The sequence below is a fragment of the Staurois parvus genome, unplaced genomic scaffold (assembly GCF_062004578.1).
Source record: "Staurois parvus isolate SC_StPar_1 unplaced genomic scaffold, SC_StPar_1.0 ptg001698l, whole genome shotgun sequence".
Lineage (NCBI taxonomy): Eukaryota > Metazoa > Chordata > Amphibia > Anura > Ranidae > Staurois > Staurois parvus.
In genome coordinates, this window is record NW_028319494.1 from 413,898 (window position 1) to 433,815 (window position 19,918).

General features: G+C 43.6%; 1 protein-coding gene across 2 annotated transcripts in view; it reads right to left on the minus strand.

Moving 5' to 3' along the window:
• Positions 1–17,800, minus strand: part of LOC149434709 (E3 ubiquitin-protein ligase TRIM39-like) — a 43,695-nt gene extending 25,895 nt beyond the window's left edge. The window contains exon 1 of one of the 2 annotated variants that reach the window (XM_089663490.1): positions 16,373–17,800. In XM_089663490.1, the coding sequence (XP_089519616.1) occupies positions 16,373–17,795 (1,423 nt within the window). In that variant the 5' untranslated portion in view covers positions 17,796–17,800. Of the gene's footprint in view, positions 1–13,461 lie in introns of those variants that run through there. The other variant, XM_089663491.1, reaches the window with a different exon arrangement.
• Positions 17,801–19,918: the final 2,118 nt, after the last annotated feature.

Genomic DNA, 19,918 nt, shown 5'->3' on the forward strand with positions numbered 1-19,918 from the left:
GAGAGAGGGGGGGACAGAGGGGGAGAGATAGAGGGAGGGGGGGAGAGAGGGGAGAGAGACAGAGGGGGAGAGGGAAGAGAGAAAGAGAGAGAGAGAGAGAGAGAGAGGGGGGGGGGAGAGGGGAGGAGAGAGGGGGGAGAGAGGGAGAGGTGGGGAGGGGAGAGAGGGGGGAGAGAGAGAGGGGAAGAGAGGGAGAGAGAGATAGAGGGAGAGGGGGGAGAGAGACAGAGGGGGAAAGGGGAGAGAGAAAGAGAGAGAGGGGGGTGAGAGAGAGAAGCTATAAGGACACAGTGCTTCAGCCACCCAAACAGGATTCTTTTCCTGGATTCAGCGCTGTTCAGCCTCCTCTCACTAGGGAGAGCCATTGGGACTTGAGAAACTGAAAAGACTTATGCAGGCCACACTGAACTGTGGGAGATGTAGGCTAGGAAAGGACCTTGTCATGAGTGTGAATGGGGCAATGGACTACAATTCCCAGACAGAGCCCCTTAAGAGGAGGAGAGAGTGAGCAGTTTTCCTGAGTGATACAGAAAAAGGCTTCCCCTTTCTGTGTGAGAACCAGAGCTGTACATACCTGTGTGCTTGGTGTGCAGAGACCAGAGATAGAGAGAGATAGATAGAGAGAGATACTGAGGGCCAGAGTGCTGGGAATTGAGCCACTGTTGTTGTGGAATTCAGTCAGACCCACTCTTAAGGTGAACAAAGGAAATGTTTATTCACATCATACACCTGTAGTACTGGTCAACAGTTGCTCTTTTACAACGGTTATTTATATTGTGTAAGAGGCACAAATGTGGTTGATCAACATTGTTAGATGCTAGCAGCTTGTCACCATATCTAATTTGGAATAAATGACCAAGTGTGGAATTTCACATTATAACTAGACTACAAAGTGCAGGGCAACCTTTGACATATGTTCCCAAATTGTCATGTCATATAACATTCTTTCCTTGCTTGTTTTAGCTACTTAAAAAGGTTCTGAGTAGTTCGCGACTCAGGTTTTAACCATAATGTTTAAAGCAGCAGTTACATTGTAGTTATGTATTTATTTTTGTTTGATAATCTGATTAATTTCTTTATTACTGTGGACTGGGATCCTGAAGATCAGAGACAGACAAGTGTCCAGGACAATATTCACTGGGTGCCAGGACTGGTGAACTGCTGCAGATGTGCTGACTTTATCACTGTTTAGCAGATCAAGAAAAGAGGAAACTGCTTATTTTCCTAGTAGTTCTAAGAACAATTCACTGCATACAGGCTTAAAGGTACGGTAAATGAGTGCACCACTATACAGACTGGGCCCCACCATTTATCCAGCTGAAATTTGCAGTTCAGGCACCAGATACTGAACAACGGCCTTCCAGGGGTACCCCTCTCATACTCTCATACATATATTCATACCTACACTTAGGGGGATATACAGATGGTGCACTCACAGACACCTGTTGATCATGATCATCTGTTGCAGAGGACTTACTGTAAAACTTTTAATTACTGTTGATCCTGTTAATTGTTTATGCTGAGCATTGCTTATACTGTTCACTGCTTATACAGCTCATTACCGGTGTTGCTGTTACTAGGTTAATCTTGCTTAGTGCCGCACTGATTTAAACGATCTGCTAACCTATAACCTAGTAACTATGTCAGTTAATTTACTGCATGCAAGGAGATTCTTTTACCTGTTCATTATTATTTATGCATTGCCATTTAGTCTCTGTTCACATATAGGTGTTTTAAATCGCAGGTGGAAAAGCTGCGATTCTGCCCGCAATTTCAAAATGCACTGTTAAAATGTGAAATTGCACATAATTGTTTTCAGGTGAAATTTAAGGCAATGCCACATGAAATTGCGGGGCATTTTTGGCGTGATTGCCATGCGATTTTTCACACGACAAATCTGCTGCAATTGTGCACAAAAAACAGTAGTTCCTTGCAAAAAATTTTTAATAAGCCAGTTACAACAGACCGCAACAGCCCAAAGGTAACGTAGCTAAGCAAAGTCCTTTGCAGTAGCAACACTTGGACAAGCTCTTTAGAACACTAGCCAGTGTTTCCTTTTTCCAGACCCACACTGACTATCAAACACCAGGGAAGGTAGCAAGCACAGGGTGTCCCCAAATTTCTCAGTGTCAGTACTCACAAGGCCCAAGGACAGAATGGTTGCCTCCTTCCAATCTTCCAAGCAAAACCCTCCAGTGATACCACACATAGCTTTGGCAGACAGCTCCCCTCAGCCAGCTCACTGAAGAACCAGGGTCTCTCTCTCTAACTTCAGGCCCTCAGGTTGACCCACCTGAGGTCATATGACAGCCCGTTGCCAGGTGAGGCAGCCTGCCTCCAGCCTGGCTGGTGTAATCCACTCCCAGGAAAGACACTGAACTCACAGAATATAAATGCCACTCACAGCATTCAGTGGGCCCTCTGAAATTGGCCAGGGCTGTATCCATATTCATGCTGTGCATTTGCCTAGCCCAGTGGTCGGCAAGCCGCGGCTCGAGAGCCACATGCGGCTCTTTACAAACTTAAATGCGGCTCTTCTGTGTGCCGGGCGCCCGCTCCCCTCCCTCCTCTCGGGCGGCCGCCCCAAAAGTCAGGACTCTGCAGCTGTCAGGATGTAGGCGGGGCAGCCAGGATGTAGGCGGGGCAGCGTGACGAACTCCTCTCCTCTCACAGTCCGCCCTGAAGACCAGAATGGCGCGGGAACACGGCGAGAGGAACGCGCGGAGCAAAGGTAAGTGAATTGACACAGGGGGGACTTGGGGACTTAATATGGGGGATGAATTAATATGGGGAATGAATTACTATATGGGGGATGAATTACTATATGGGGGATGAATTACTATGGGGGATGAATTACTATGGGGGATGAATTACTATATGGGGGATGAATTACTATAGGGGGGATGAATTACTATAGGGGGGATGAATTACTATATGGGGGATGAATTACTATATGGGGAATGAATTACTATGGGGGATGAATTACTATATGGGGGATGAATTACTATAGGGGGGATGAATTACTATGGGGGATGAATTACTATATGGGGGATGAATTACTATGGGGGATGAATTACTATATGGGGGATGAATTACTATGGGGGATGAATTACTATATGGGGGATGAATTACTATGGGGGATGAATTACTATAGGGGGGATGAATTACTATATGGGGGATGAATTACTATGGGGGGATGAATTACTATATGGGGGATGAATTACTATGGGGGATGAATTACTATGGGGGATGAATTACTATATGGGGGATTAATTACTATGGGGGATGAATTACTATATGGGGGATGAATTACTATGGGGGATGAATTACTATATGGGGAATGAATTACTATGGGGGATGAATTACTATGGGGGATGAATTATTATGGGGGATGAATTACTATAGGGGGGATGAATTACTATATGGGGGATGAATTACTATATGGGGGATTAATTACTATGGGGGATGAATTACTATATGGGGGATGAATTACTATATGTCAGGGCAGGAGCTGAGGAACGGACAGGCAGGCCTAACAATGTAACGCACTGGCTGACGACAACCACCACCCACAGACCGAAGTCCCTCAGGACGCGGAGTCTAAGTCCCAGGCTGCCCTTCACCAGGGCCCCTGATGGTGGGGATGGACTTGACGCAGCCAGGAACCAGGTCGCGGCCCCCGAGACACCTCAGCTGCGGTAATGGCCGCCGCCAATGGCGTGTAGCTGGTGGAAGAGACAAAAGAGTAGTCAGACAAGTCGGGGTCAACAACAACAGGACAAAACAGTACAGGACAGCAGACGAGAATCACAGGTCACGAGCCGGGTTCAGCAACAGAGGGTCAGATCAAAGGAGAATACAAAGAATAGTCTAGTCACAAGCCGAATCAGATACCAGGAGAGTCACGAGAGTCAGAACAGAGTAATAGCGACACAAAGACACAAGACACAAGTGCAAAGAGCATGTGCGGGCCACAGGCTTATATGTCATCAGCCACACCCCTCTGGGGGATGGACCACAGAAACCTGAAGGCATAAAAGGATTCCCATCATGCACAGCAGAATCCAAGATGGACGCCAGCACATGGAGTAACATAACTTCAGGGAAAAGGTAGGACCTTGACACTATATGGGGGATGAATTACTATATGGGGGATGAATTACTATATGCTGGATGAATTACTATATGCTGGATGAATTACTATGGGGGATGAATTACTATATGGGGGATGTGTTTTCAGTTTTAAAAATGTGGCTCTCAAAATAAATTTCAATCGTAGTTTTGGCGAGATTTGGCTCAGTTGAAAAAAAAGGTTGCCCACCACTGGCCTAGCCCATACCCATGGAGCTCTTATAGCTTCCTGAAGACGGGCAGAACTCCAACAGCATCAGAGCAGCATGCGCAGACCTGTCTAATCAATCACAGCACTTTGTTAAGCAGAATACCACACTGAATTTACCTGACAGCCTCTCTGGTAAGCAGAGAAACACAGCTATGCTTATCCTAACTATACACATCCTAGCACCCAACTGGGGGGGGGGCTACATGTGCTAGGTGGGGGGATTGGTGGGGTGGATATGTTCTAGGAGCGGAGATTGGGTTGGATATGTGCTAGGAGGGGGTATTAAGGGGGATATGTTTTAGGATCCGGGATTGTGGGGGATATGGGCTAGGAGGAGGAATTGGTGGGGGGATAAGTGCTAGGAGGAGGGATTGGTGGGGGGATATGTGCTAGGAGGAGGGATTGGTGGGGAGATATGTGCTAGGAGGAGGGATTGGTGGGGGGATATGTGCTAGGAGCGGGGATTGGGGGGAGGAATATGTGTCAGGAGCAGAGGGTGTAGGGGGATATGTGCCAGGAGCAGAGAGTGGAGATGGGATATGTGCCAGGAGCAGGGATTGGAAGGGCTGATATGTGCTAGTAGCAAGGATTGGGGGGGGGATATGTGCTAGAAGCTGGGATTGGAGAGATGAGTGCTAAGAGTATAGATTGGGGGGATATGTGCTAGGAGTGGGGATTGGGGGGGGTGAGTGCTAAGAGTATAGATTGGGGGGATATGTGCTAGGAGGGGGAATTGGGGGGAGAGTGCTAAGAGTATAGATTGGGAGGGAATATGTGCTAGAAGCTGGGATTGGGGGGAATATGTGCTTCAGAGGTGGGATTGGAGGGGGGGGGGGTGAGTGATAAGAGTATAGATTGGGGGGGATATGTGCTAAAAGGGGGGATTGGGGGGGTGAGTGCTAAGAGTATAGATTGGGGGGATATGTGCTAGGACGGGGAATTGGGGGGAGTGCCAAGAATATAGATTGGGGGGGAATATGCGCTGGAAGCTGGGATTGGGAGGGATATGTGCTAAGGAGGGGGGATTGGGGGGCGTGAGTGCTAAGATTATAGATTGGGGGGGGGGGGGGTGAGTGCTAAGAGTATAGATTGAGGGGATATGTGCTAGAAGGCAGGATTGGGGGTGGGAATTTGGGCTTAGAGGGGGATTGGGGGGTGGAAATTTGTGCCAGGACCCAGGTGGGTGATGTAACTTGGGTTAAGAGGGGAGGGCTGGGGGACAAGACAGGAGCTGAGGCGAGGGATGGACTACAATTCACATGAAACTGTGTATCGCTGTAAAGCCATGTGATGCAGTGCAAGGGGCCCAACTGGTCCAGGCCCTTTGAGTTTCCTTTTTCTCAGTGACACAGTGTGACAGGCCAGGTTGAGTGGAGAGCAACATCCGGAGTTCAGGAAGTGGGCAGAGGTGTGGGCAGTAGAGAGGGAGACTTCTATAGCGTTCAGTGGAGCTGAGAGTCTGCAAAAGGTGAGCTGCCTTAAGACTGAAGAGGAAATGAATGGTGATTATTCAGCGACTGCCCTACAATGTATTTTGTGTGATTTGATGTCCACTGCAGCTCTGCCTCTGGCCCTCAGGGCCTCATTCTGGAGATCTGTACTGGTTTATGCTGGGTAAGGGGGTCTGGAAGGAAGTTGAGTCTGTACTAAGGTGGTGGGGGTGACATCATGTTTTACCGCATAAGGTGACACCAATCGTAGTGATACTACTGACACTCAACCAGGAGTGTGTCCATGTCATAGGGTAGGAGAGGAGGCGGGGCTAAACCTGTATGTATGCGCTGCCATGGAGTCCATCAGTAAAGGAAAATTACGGTAAGTATTTTATAGGAATTTTTTATTTTTTCTTCGTTTCTGTTATAAAATATTACAAATAAATAAATAATTGCTCTTCATAAATTTAGGCCAAATGTGTTCTGCTATATTTCTTCTAACCCAAATCATATTATTTAATCTGTAGGAAAGTTATAGAGTCAACAAACCATGGTATATATCAACCAATCCTGCTGTGACAGCTTCATTTCTTGAGGCCCAACAATGTCAGGACAATACAGATATCCCCCAAATTACTCCTTTTTGGAAAGTAGACAGTCCAAGGTGTTATTAAGAGGCATGGCAAGTATTTTGAAGTTGTAATTTTTTTGTCATAATGTTTTTGGAATATGAAGAAATTAAAAAAAAATATTTTTACAATTTCTTTTTTACATTCTGTCACCAGTACAGTATAGCATCATGATATAACTGGTGTGGCGGTGATCAGAGTCATTGTCTGGAGACAGTACGAAAAAAAAGAATTATAATTTTTTTAAATTATTTATTACATTTTTTTTCTTTTATTTTTTTACACACTGTGGCCAGAGCAATATAGTGTTACCATAGTAATATTGTACTACTCTGGGGAAGTGATCAGTATTTGTTTTTACACATTATGATTGCTTATAGCAATGAATTTCATTACTATAAGCAAGCATTTTACTGAATGAAATTGCTTCATTCCGTTTTTTTTTGCTGTGATTGGCCACAGCTAATCACATGGCACAGATGGGGTGTGATTGTCATGTGACCTGCTGTGATTGGTCACAGTGGTCACATGGTACCAGCAGCGGACCAGTACACTGATCAGTCATCCGCTGTGTCCGATGGACACAGCCAGTGACAGATCGCGCAGTCCCGCAGGGTCGAAGTCATATGATGTCCACCGGGATCGATGAAAGTCCCGCCTGGTAGTCATTTTGCTATAGGCGGGAACTGGTTAAGCATTTCAATAGAATTTTCAAACTAATTTTATACTCCTAGTGTAAAAAAAAAATCTAATAACGTAATTATTTATGTTATTAAGGTTTGAACAAACTACACAGACACAGATTTAGCCATTATATAACATCTTTATAAGCAAACTGTCCCTCTCTCATGTTTTCATTTCGTTTTCATTCGCTGATGAAAATTAGAATTGATTTTTGTCAATTGACAAACATTTGGAGCAAGTTTGCTTTAGTTTTCATTACTGGAAACATCCTGCTGTTGAAAACTATGATGAAAAAATTTTCATCAATGAAATTAGCACTGGTATGGGGACACTGTTATGGGGGAACCTGATGTACGGTATATAGGCACTGTGATGGGGACACCGGATATAAGGGGACACTGTGACAGGGGAACCTGGTATATGGGGACACTGTGATGGGGGAACCTGATGTATGGGGACACTGTGATGGGGGAACCTGATGTACAGTATATGGCAGGGGTGGGCAAACTTTTTGACTTGAGGGCCACAATGGGTTCATATATTGGACCCGGGGGCCGGACCAAGAGTAGATGAATGATGTGTATGTGTCATCCATAGTAAGTATAGTAATATTCCCCCATAGTAAGCATAGTAATTAATCCCCCATATAGTAATTCATCCCCCATATAGTAATTCATCCCCCATAGTAATTCATCCCCCATAGTAATTCATCCCCCATAGTAATTCATCCCCCATATAGTAATTCATCCCCCATATAGTAATTCATCCCCCCTATAGTAATTCATCCCCCCTATAGTAATTCATCCCCCCTATAGTAATTCATCCCCCATAGTAACTCATCCCCCATATAGTAATTCATCCCCCATAGTAATTCATCCCCCCTATAGTAATTAATTCCCCATATTAATTCATCCCCCATATTAAGTCCCCCCTGTGTCAATTCACTTACCTTTGCTCCGTGCGTTCCTCTCGCCGTGTTCCCGCGCCGTTCCGGTGTAGCATGAAAATCTGTCTCCTATGAGGATCTGTCCCCCTCGACGTATCTGCGCATGTGCCAGTTTCAGGCATTAGCAGCCGATCGGCGATCTCCGGCACATGCGCAGACACGTCGAGGGGGACAGATCCTCATAGGAGACAGATTTTCATGCTACACCGGTCTTCAGGGCGGACTGTGAGAGGAGCCTAGCTCCCCTCGCAATCATCACGCTGCCCCGCCTACACACATCCTGACAGCCATCCTGACAGTATCACGCTCCGCGGGCCTGATTAAAAGGTCCGCCGGGCCGTATACGGCCCGCGGGCCGTAGTTTGCCCATTGCTGGTATATGGGCATTGTGATGAAGACATTTGATATATGAGTGCACTGTGATGGGGGAACTTGATATACAGTATATGGGCACTGTGATGGGGACTCCTGATATAAGGGGACATTGAGATGGGGAAATCTGATATATGGGGGCACGTGATGTAAGGGGACACTGTGACAGGGAAACCTGATGTACAGTACGTGAGCACTGTGATGCTGACACCAATTATAAGAGGCACTGTGATGGGGGAACCTGGTATAAAACACCTGATGTATACGGGTACTGTGATAAAGGAGCATGATGTAAGGGGGCATGGTGATGGGGAGAGGGGACACTTGATGTACAGTGTATGGGCACTGTGAAGGGGAAGCTAATGTATATGGGCACTGTGACAGGGGAACCTAATGCAGGCTGGTAGGGACCCCAGTGCATTAATTTGCCCAGAGGCCTATGATGCTATTAAGATGGCCCTAGCACTAAGGTGTTCTGTCCACTTGGAGTTTGTGGCTGAGCATGCCCTCATGCCAGCAGACTTTAGTCTTGACCCTGATTGGCCAAGCTTATTTTTCAGTGCAGCATCCATTCTCAAGTTTAGTTACATAGTTTTATAGTTGACAAGGTTCAATAAAGACACTGGTCCGTCAAGTTCAACCTGCGTGTTTATGTCAATACCATTTTCCATATTCCTGCACCTTGTGTTCACTAAAAAACATCTAAAATGTTTTTAATTTATCCAAACTTCCCGCTGAAACCACCAACTATGGAAGGGAGTCCCACATCTTTTCCACTCTAACAGTAAAGACTCCCTATGCAGTTAAGGATGGAACCGCCTCTTGTCCAACTTCATTATGTGGCTGCATATCTTCTACAGAGATCTTGGGGTAAAGTATAACTAAAGGCAAAACTTTCTTTTAGTTTTGGATAGAGTGCAGGGGTATTAGAACTCTTGTCAGTTTTTATTGCTGTCTGTCCCCCTGTTATGGAGATTCACCCCCTCTATTTTATATTGTTTACCATTATTAAAAATGAAAGTAAATAAAACTCCCATATTTTGGGTTGTCCCCAGAAAAGTAATAGTGGGGAAATATTCCAATGGTGATAATAGTTATGGTGACATGGGGGTCCCTAAGGAATTCCTTTCATTTGCAGGGATTTTCTCTCACTTCCTGTTTGTGATTAGTAATAACTAAGTGGCTTGGGGAACAAAACCTTGAAATTTTGGGCCCATGGCCAGGAAACTCCCCATACCTTAATCTCATTGAGAACATGTGGTCAATCCTCAAGAGGCAGGTAAACAAAAAACCCCCCAAAAATTCTGACAAACTCCAAGCATTGATTATGGAAGAATGGGCTGCCATCAGTCAGGATGTGGCCCAGAAGTTGATTGACAGCACGCCAAGGCGAATTGCAGAGGTCTTGAAAAAGAAGGGTCAACACTTAAATTGTTGACTCTGCATAAAAGTAGAAGCCTTTGACACTTATGAAATGCTTGTAATTATACTTCAGTATACCTTAGTAACATCTGACCAGAAGAACTAAAAACACTGAAGCAGCAGACTTTGTGAAAATTAATATTTGTGTCATTCTCAAAACGTTTGTCCAGGGCTGTACTTCAAATTGTTTACTCCCAATACTAGAGTCATCATTTAAAGATTTATATATTGCAATCATATCCCCTCTTAGGCATCTCTTCTCCAGGGAGAATATGTTTATTGTTTGTAGTCAAAGAATGCAGAGAATTCATAGTAAATAAAGGAAAACCTGCTTTGCCATATATAATAATGTTCTGGCAGTGATCCGAAGGACCATTAGCAGTTCACTGCCCAGCAGCACAGTGTGGCACTCAACAGGTCAATGGTTTGTCCAGCTGATTGATGTTTTGCAAGGCTGACTTTTGTTGCTAACCTTGTTAAACCTAACCTGCTTAAACTATGTCTGTCCTGACTTTGCTTGTTTTACTGACTTTTTACTGGCTTTGATACTCAGCTCTAGTTACTCCTAGCAATGACCTTTGGCTTTGCTTTACAATGTCACCCACATTATCATTCTGAAGATGACTTGTAATAAATCAGAAGCACAACCCTCTAAGCTGAAAGTATCTCTGTTGCATATGGTCATGGGGCTAAACACAGGGGTGTATTTACCACAAGGCAAACAAGGCATTTGCCTAGGGCGGCATTTTTCAGGGGGGCAGCAGCATTTTTCAGGGGGGCAGCGCTGTCCTCCAAAAGAAGGAAAGGAATAAGGGACACAGACAGCGTTGGGACCAGGTGGGATCTGAGAGAGGCTGCGGGCTGCTTGATGGTGTATGCCCAACTCTTGTTCCCAGGGAAGTCCGGAGCTGTGAAGGTGAGTGTCTTATCTCTTGCCAAGGTGGGGCGGTTGACAGTGTATGGGGGGCAGTGGTAGTGGAAGGCTCTCTCGGGTGACGATGGGTGCTGGGGTGTTGTTGGTCAATGTCAGACTCTCTCTGTGGGGTGTTGGTTGGTGTCAGGGTCTCTCCGTGGGGGGGGGAACCAATTTTTGTGTTGCCTAGGGCAGCACAAAACCTAAATACATCACTGGCTAAACATGTAGAGCGGTTAAGGGATTTTGAGGGTGCTACACATCCTTAGAAAAATATTAAAATCATAGCAGATTTCTATAAACGTATCTTTAAAATTGAAACAACATTTATTTGGTTACAAGATATAAGAACTTTCTCCATGAAAGATGCAAAGATGAGCATGTACAAAGTTTTGACAAATAAATTGTTACAGCAGTCATGGTCATGGGGGCTTTTGCCAACTTACTAACCATTTACCCTCCAGAGGATTTACCTCCCTTCCTGACCAGGCCGTTTTTTGCGATACGGCACTACATTACTTTAACTGAAAATTGCGTGGTCATGCAACGCTGTACAAATTAAATTTATGTCATTTTTTCCCCCACAAATGGAGCTTTCTTTTGGTGGTATTTGATCACCTCTGCGGTTTTTATTTTTTGCACTATAAACAAAAAGACTGACAATTTTGGAAAAAAAACAATATTTTTGATTTTTTGCTGTAAAACGTATCCAATAAAAAAATTTTAAAAATAAAATTTCTTTATAAATTTAGGCCAAAATCTATTCTGCTACATGTCTTTGCTAAAAAAAAAAATCCCAATTCGTGTAAATTAATTGGTTTACGTGAAAGTTATAGCATCTACAAATGGCGATATATATTCTGTAATTTTTATTTAAATTTTTTTTATACTAGTAATGGCGGTGATCAGCATCCTATAATGGGACAGCGGTGGGCATTCTGACACTGGGCGGGAACTGATTAACTGCCACTGACATCTCCAGTGACACTAATACAGTGATCAGTGCTAATAAAAAGCACAGACACTGTACTAATGACACTGAGCAGGAAGGAGTTAACATCTGGGGTGATCAAAGGGTTAACAGTCAGGGGCGTATTTACCACAAGGCAAACAAGGCATTTACCTAGGGTGGCACTTTTTAGCCCCCTGGAAGAACACTGCCCCCTGGAAGAAGGGACATATGTGGCATGGGAACCAGGTGAGATCTCAGAGAGGCTGTGGGCTGTCTTTCTCTCTGTCACTGTGGGGGGAGTGGGGCGGGTGTTAGCGGAAGGCTCTCTCGGGTGGAGGGGGAATGGGGCAGGGGTGTTGGTCACTGTCAGGCTCTCTCCGCAGGGGCGGGGGTGGGTTTGGTGTTGGTCAGTGTGAGGCTCTCTCTCTGCCGAGGAGGGGGTGTCCGATTTTTGTGTTTCCTAGGGCAGCACAAAACCTAAATACACCACTGTTAACAGTGTGCTGTATGTGTTTTACGGTGTGCACTGTGTTGTGGTTTACTAGGGAGACATGCTGTTTTATATCTCTTTGCTGTGCAGAGAAATACACAGCAGCATGTCCATGCTGACAGGAGAGAGACCTGTGTTGTTTGCACACAGGTCTCTCCCCTGTCAGCTTTGCCCGACAATCGCCAAGTGCCGGACGGGAATCGCCAGCTGGGACCCCAGGTTTGACATCTCTATCTGCCAATAAGGGCGCAGGTAGGGCAGCACGCGACACTTGCACCCGGAAATGCAAACCACGCATATATGCGTGATTTTGTGCAGCCCCGCCGCCCTTTAGCAGTACTTCTGCTATAGGGTGGAGGGCAAGTGACAAAAGGAAACACAGCTAGGCGGGCAGGTATTTCTTCTGTTGTCAGTTATAGTAATACAAAAAATGGCCGCTGCTGCAGTCTATAACTGGCCTTCACAGCAAGGAGCACATATAAGGGATGCATATCAAACAAGAAAAGAGAAAAATTTCCAGCTCAACTAGCCAACCAGCCTGCAAACAAACCAAATTAACCTGTCTAACAGTATGCTAGACAGTTGTTTGACATGCGTCGCCCTTCCATGTGCTCCTTGCTGTAAAGGCCAGTTATAGACTGGCTCAGCGGCCATTTCTTGTACTGTTGAATTGTTGGTGAGGGGGCGCACTGGACACCTTAGCTGCCATTGTGCTACATGCTGGGTGTCCATTGCACTCCTGTACCTGTTAAGGAGGGGTCGGCTCCCTCAGGTCCGCCTGCCCTTGGTCTATCCATTAAATACATGTGCCTCTATTATGGGGGCTCTCAAAATTTGTAGAATTAGGAACTACAGAATATCGGGGTGCCGTGATGAGGCTCTGTAGCTTACGCATGTATTTGCAAATGTGTGCTAACTAAACCCCTGTTTTTAACGCATACTGTTCGACAGGTTAATTTGGTTTGTTTGCAGGCTGGTTGCTCAGTTATAGTAACCCTGGTTCCTTCTGTAATGTGTGGTATGTATCACTAGCAGGTTAGCACTTTTTGAGAGAGTGACAGAAGTCAACTTTAATCTTTGAATAAGGCATCTCAGCAGTAAGGTATTTCCTCTTAGGTTCCTTATGTGTTGCTGTGCGTAGGTGCTTTATGCTGCCAATAACTCCTTTTTATTTTAACCACTTGCCTACCGAGCACTTTTACCCGCTTCCTGCACAAGACAATTTTCAGCTTTCAGCATTGTCGCACTTTGAATGATAATATCACAGTCATACAACACTTTTTCCCAAATTAGATTTTAATAATTTTTTGAGACAGGTATAGCTTTCTTTTTGGTGGTATTTAATAACCACTGGGTTTTTTATTTTTTGCTAAACAAATATTTTTTGGGGGGAAAATAAACGATTTCTTTGTTTCTGTTATAAAATTTAGCAAATAAAGTAATTTTTCTTCTTTACTGATGAGGCAGCACTGATGGCCACTGTTGAGGCAGCACTGATGGACACTCATAAGCTGCATTGATAGGCACTGATGAAGAGGCACTGATGGGCACTGATATGCTGCACTGATGAGTACTGATGGGGCTGCACTGATCATCAGGGCACTGAAAAAAGCAAAAATAGGCCCACACACATTACATGCATTGGTGTGATGCGGGGCAGTTCATCTTGATTGGTACCTCAATGCACCCTGATGATGGACATGCATTGCAGTGTGCTCCTGGAAATGGTGCATGCACTATTTTCCACGTGTTATTGTGTGTTAACAGCATATTAAGCTTGAATGGGCTGCCTGACATCAAAGTACATTGAAGAACAGCATGCACATCACAATGGTATGAATGGGCCCTCTGTATTCATTAAAGTATATGTAATCCCTCAACTTGTAAAACAAACCATCCAGTTTCAAACAGAAATGAAAGGCAAAACATTTGTGTATAGATATGAAAAAAACATTATAAACACTTTTCCCCCCTTTTTAAGGTTGCATTCACACTCAAATGTAAAAACATTAATTGTTTTCTATGGTGCCTGTTCACACCTGATTGCACGATCAGACACCATAGAGAACAATTGATTTTTTAAGTTTCAGCATTTTTGGAGCTTCAAGCTACAAATCGCTCAAGTGTGAAAGCAGCCTTAAAAGTGATCACATACCCTCTGTTCCTAGCAGCAGAAGAGCTATGGGAGGATAAACAGCAGTACACTGAGCTTTCCAGTGAAAGAATGTGCAGGCTTGGTGTGTTAGCACAAGGTTTAACATCAGAGGAGAACAGGCTGAGTTACCAGCACTAACCACACTGCTCTTATGCTTAGTGTGGTCATTTTTAATTAGGAAAGCAGAGGGACTGGCAGGAACACCAGGGATTTAACACAAATGAAGCAATACAACAGGATACTTTTTCATATAAGTACATGGTACAGCAGGTGCATATCAGGAATATGAAATGTTGGGTTTACATATTCTTTAAATGTATTTCATCAACTACACGCAGTGTAAGTACCTGCATTTGACTGGTATCAACCTCTTGCAATCCCTGTACACCAGAGCTCAAACTATGAGAGAGAGAAGCAGCACAAGGGGCCAAACAGATGTGCTTTATGTGTTATGTGCTAAGAAGGAACATGCTGATAAGAGGAGGGAGCAGAGTGACAGATGGATAAGCTCGTCAGTTTGCTGCTTCTCCTTTCACTGTCCAGTCCAAGGCTGGGGGAAGGACAAAACCTGTGTTAATAACTGTGGCAGGAAAAAATCAGGTCTCCTTCCCTGCCAGATAAGGCTTTGCTGTATTACAGAGCTGTGTAAATCTCAGGACTGGATAGACAGGAAATGCAAATCTCTTGTTAGGCAGAATTGCTCCTGTGTATGTATGTTTTATATTTACCTGTATACCTGGCATTTAGCTTTCAAATGTACAGTTTTTAGGAGGTTATGCTAATTGAAGTGTAGGTGGTGGGTGAATGATGTGGTCATTTTTATTGGTTATGGCACAGCAATTTGTTGCATTACAATGATAAATCAAGAGATAAGATATTGAAGATACAATATAGTATATAGGAGAAACATTGCGATTGCATAATAACAATATTATATTACCTTACATTTTTCCTTTCAAGCAAATCTCATAGGTTTTTACACAGCTGCTCAGTGATTTTAAGTCCTCATGCACACTGGACATTTTTACAGCTGCTGTTTTTGGCTTTTGACTTTTTTTCTACAGCTAATGAACCCCCCAGCATGTTATCCTATGAGTCCATGCACACGGACTGTAATCAACGTTTTTTAGCATTTTTTTGGCTGGAAAAAAAACCCAGGACTAGTGGGTTTCTAGAGGAGTTTTTTAGCTGTAAAAACGCTCTAACGCTGGAAAAACGCGGTAAACCGCCGCAAACTGGCATTTTTGGAGGTTTTTTCTGACTAAAAAAATTTAAATACCACGAGAAAATGCCGCTAAACGCGGCAAAACATCACTAAAGGCTAATGTAGAAATGCTAAAAAAATCTGAAAAACTCAAATTTTTTACATGACTTTACACAGCTAACGTTACCAACGTTATCAAAACACCCCGTTTGCATGAAGACTTATGTCTGTACTAATACCTACTTTGATGTCAGCTACTTCTATTTGGTACTTCTATATAATGGTAAACATGACATAGTACATACTGATATTGCAGCTCAGCACTCCTTGTATGCGATGGCTGCATTTGTTTTCTGTTTTAAGGCTCAGTGCATTTTCTGAAAGTAAAGAAATATTCCTGTTGTTCCTGCCAGAAATTCAGTGTTGTCATTTCCTTTGCACTGAACTGAAATCTCAGCTCTCCTCTGTGGATTACAGAACCTTTCCCTCTCAAGTTAGAAGAAGTGGAGAGGGGGAAGTGTACTGTGGTCCTGTCCAAGGGTGTCAAAGCTGCTCCTTCATGGATATAGTACATTGCGTAAGAGTTGTCTCCCCCGGATAGGAAGTGTTACTGACCGGATCATCTGGTGAACATACAGGAAGAAAGCCTGAAAAACAAAGAAAACTAATGCAGCCATCACATCTAACAACTGGTAACTCACAATATATTACAATTCTGTTCTTGGGCTTAGATACCCTTTAAAATACATTTTATAGTTAATATTGTTTTCATGAAAGTCAAAAAAAGAAAGATTTCTAGGTTCATTACAACCCAATAACTTCTCACTAACCCCGATTCCCTCCAGATATCTTGATGCAACCATTCCAAATACGTAACGCAGCGTGGAGGGACTCTGTGAAGGTGGAAGTGAAGGTGTAAATGTGTTTAATTGGGTTACAAAATTCATAAAAGGAGATCTGACCAGACTCGTAATCCAAATATATCCTCAGTTTATCACTGGAGATACTGCCAGGTAATTCGATCCATTTGCTGTTGTGTATAACTGAATACCAATCGCCACTTCTACGCAAACACCAGGACTTGTTATTACATTCAGTCTGTGCTTGGTATCCTCCTCGGTCTATACTGGGGTAGCACATCCCGATACTCCAATATTCCGACCCTCCGACATCCACTTCCCAGTAATGGCGCCCTGAGGAGAAACTCCGACTGCTTAACACCTGAGTATAATCTTGAAACCTCTGCAGTGTTTTGGGGCGATTCTGGTTTGGTGAATAGGATGCAGCTTTCATGTCATCTGATATATGTAGATCGTTATGAGCCGTGTTGACATCCAGTAATATGTCTGCAGGTTCCTGTAGATGGAAACATACTGTTATTTCTGTTAGATGGGATACACCTGTTTGTATCACATGTGCGATCCAAGTAGTATCCAGATCCACTGCATCATTGGAGAGTTCCGCTTGTCTCCCGTTGTCCTCGTTACCTCTATGATTGGTGTCACACAAGTCACCCATGTTTGATTCCTGTAGGACAGTCACTGGATCGGTCATGTTACACAGCTCCCAGTCAATATCACGCATCTTCCTGGACAGCTCCCCCTTTTTTATCATCAGCTGATCGATCATATCGGAGACCAAAACCGAGACTTGCTCTTGATTTATGGAGATCTCTTTCAGGACCCTCTTTTCCAGGTCCTCCAGCTGTGTCCTGAGATCTCTGAACAAGGTAGTGACTTTGTCTGTTTCACCAGCTGCTTTTTCATCTACTTTCTTCCTGCGTTCCTGCAGACTTTGAATTCTATTCTCCATCTCCTCTCTGTCTGTCATCATATTCTGGTGAGCATTTTTTAGTCTTACTTTCTTCTTCTCGGAGGCTTCATCCAGTGACTCCACTTGGTGCTCCTGATGTTCATCTTCTGAGCACTTTTCACAAATACAGGCAGCATCTTGAGCACAGTAATACTTCAGGTCTAGTTTGTGGACAGAGCATTGTTGTCTCTCCAAGAAGGGTTTAGATAAGAAGTGTTCCGATATGTTCCGTAGAGCAATATTCCTGTGTAGTGTTGGCCACTCCTGAGACTCGTCTTTGCATTGAGGACAGGAATAAAACCCCAATCCCTTCTGTGTGATCAGCTGACGAATGATACAATCCTGGCAGAAGCTGTGTCCGCATTTCAGGCTTACAGGGTCTATATAAATTTCCCAACAAATGGGACATTTCAGCTCCTCTCTCAGATCAGAAGACGCCATCACTAACTTAGGAAGAAAGGAAGAAGAGGGAAAGTCCATGATGACGTAGATCATAGTTCATAGACCATGGTTTAGTTTACAAATTCCTCCTGAGGGAGAGGCTTAGGCTGTGTGACTCATGATATTTGTTACATAGAAACAGAACACAGAAGAGTAACGGCAGAAAAAGACCAAGTGGTCCATCAAAAATAGATCTGTTGGTCCCAAGCATGTTTAACCTTTTCACTGACAGGAATACATGGGCTGCAGCAGGGGTATTTACACACACCAATCAGCTGTTGCAGCTAGGAGCGTGTGTACACCTCTCAAGTCGACTATCAGCATTTTGATGGAATTAATTTGAGCTGCTGCAAAGCCACCTAATCATTTCCTCAGGCATAAGAAAGCGCAGCCACTCCCCTCCTCCATGTGATTTCCCCTCTGACATTTATTCCAGGCTCTGATGTAACAACTGCAGGCCCAGGACAGGCATGATGTTTGTCAGAGGTAGAGAGGGAGAGACCAGCCAACATTCATAATCTGTGATTTAATCACTGTAGTGGAGAGCAGGGGACAAATTAAGGGGCTAATAGTCCCCAATGTCTCATTAAAGAGGACATGCCACCAGGAATCTGTGTCACATATGTGATACCTCCTACGTACACTTACAGTACATCTAAACATAAACGCAAGTGTAGGATACATCTATGTATGAAAACTACAATGGAGTTACACATATTAGGTATCGCTGTGCACACTGGAGTGAGAACAATAATTCCATGGCCATCATTCATGGTTAACTCGAAAGTGATGACATTTAAGGGCTTTAAAGCATTGCCTATGGACAATTTTGGGTACCGAAGTTTGTCCTGTTTCACAAGCACACACAGTTTTAAGGCTTGGTATGTTTGGTATCTATGTACTCAACACAACTTATATGCTACTAAAAAACTGGCTAATATATTGCGTTTGTATGAACTAAAATTACCCACTTGCCCTCCGGAAAATGTACCCCCTTTAATGATCAGGCCATTGTTTGCTATTTGGCACTGTGCAATTTCAGCTGGTAATTGTGCAATCATGCAACACTATACCCAAACTACATTTTTCACACAAACAGAGCTTTCTTTTGTTGGTATTTTACCACCACTGTTTTTTTTATTTTTTGTGATATAAACGAAAAATGACCGAAATGTGTGAAAAAAATTACATTTTCTACTTTCTGTTATAAAAAATATCCACTAAACTCAAAGTTAGTCATACATTTAGGCCAAAATGTATTCTGCTACATGTCTTTGGTAAAAGAAATTCCAATAAGTGTAAATTCATTGGTTTGTGTGAAAGTTATAGCATCTACAAACTATGGTATATACAGTATATTGGAATTTACGCAGATTTTACTTTCTGACGGCCTATCACATTTCTTGAGGTGCTCAAATACCAGGGCAGTACAAACATGCCCAAATGACCCCTTTTCAGAACGTAGACACCCTAAGCTAAGCTTCCATGTTGAGTCCATGGAACATTTATTTTTTGTCCACACTTTTTTGAAAAATGACAAAAAAAAATTTTTTTTTTTACACAAAGTTGTCACTTAATTGATATATTGCTCACACATGCCATGGTTATATGTGGAATTACACCCCCAATCGATATTCTGCTACTTCTCCTCAGTATGGGGATACCACATGTGATAGACTTTTTGGAAGCCTAGCTGCATACAGGAGCCTGAAATCCAATGACCCCTTTGAATGCTTGATGGTGTGTAAATTCTTCATTTCACTTCCTCTCTACCTATCACAGTTTTAAAGGCTCTGAAATTCCAGGATAGCACAACCCCCCCAAATACACCCTAAGCTAATTGCTGAGAGGCATTTTGAGTCAATGGAAGATTTTTTTTATAACCACAAGTTTTTGGAATGTGACAAAAAAACATTATTTTTTACACAAATTTGTCACTTAAATGATATATTGCTCACACAAGCCAGGGGTATATGTGGAATTACACCCCAAAATCTATTCTGCTACTTCTACCGAGTATGGGGATAACATGTGTGAAACGTTTTGGGAGCCTAGCTGCATAAAGGAGTCTAAAATGCAATGACCCCTTTGAAAGCCTGAAGATGTGAAATTTCTTCATTTCA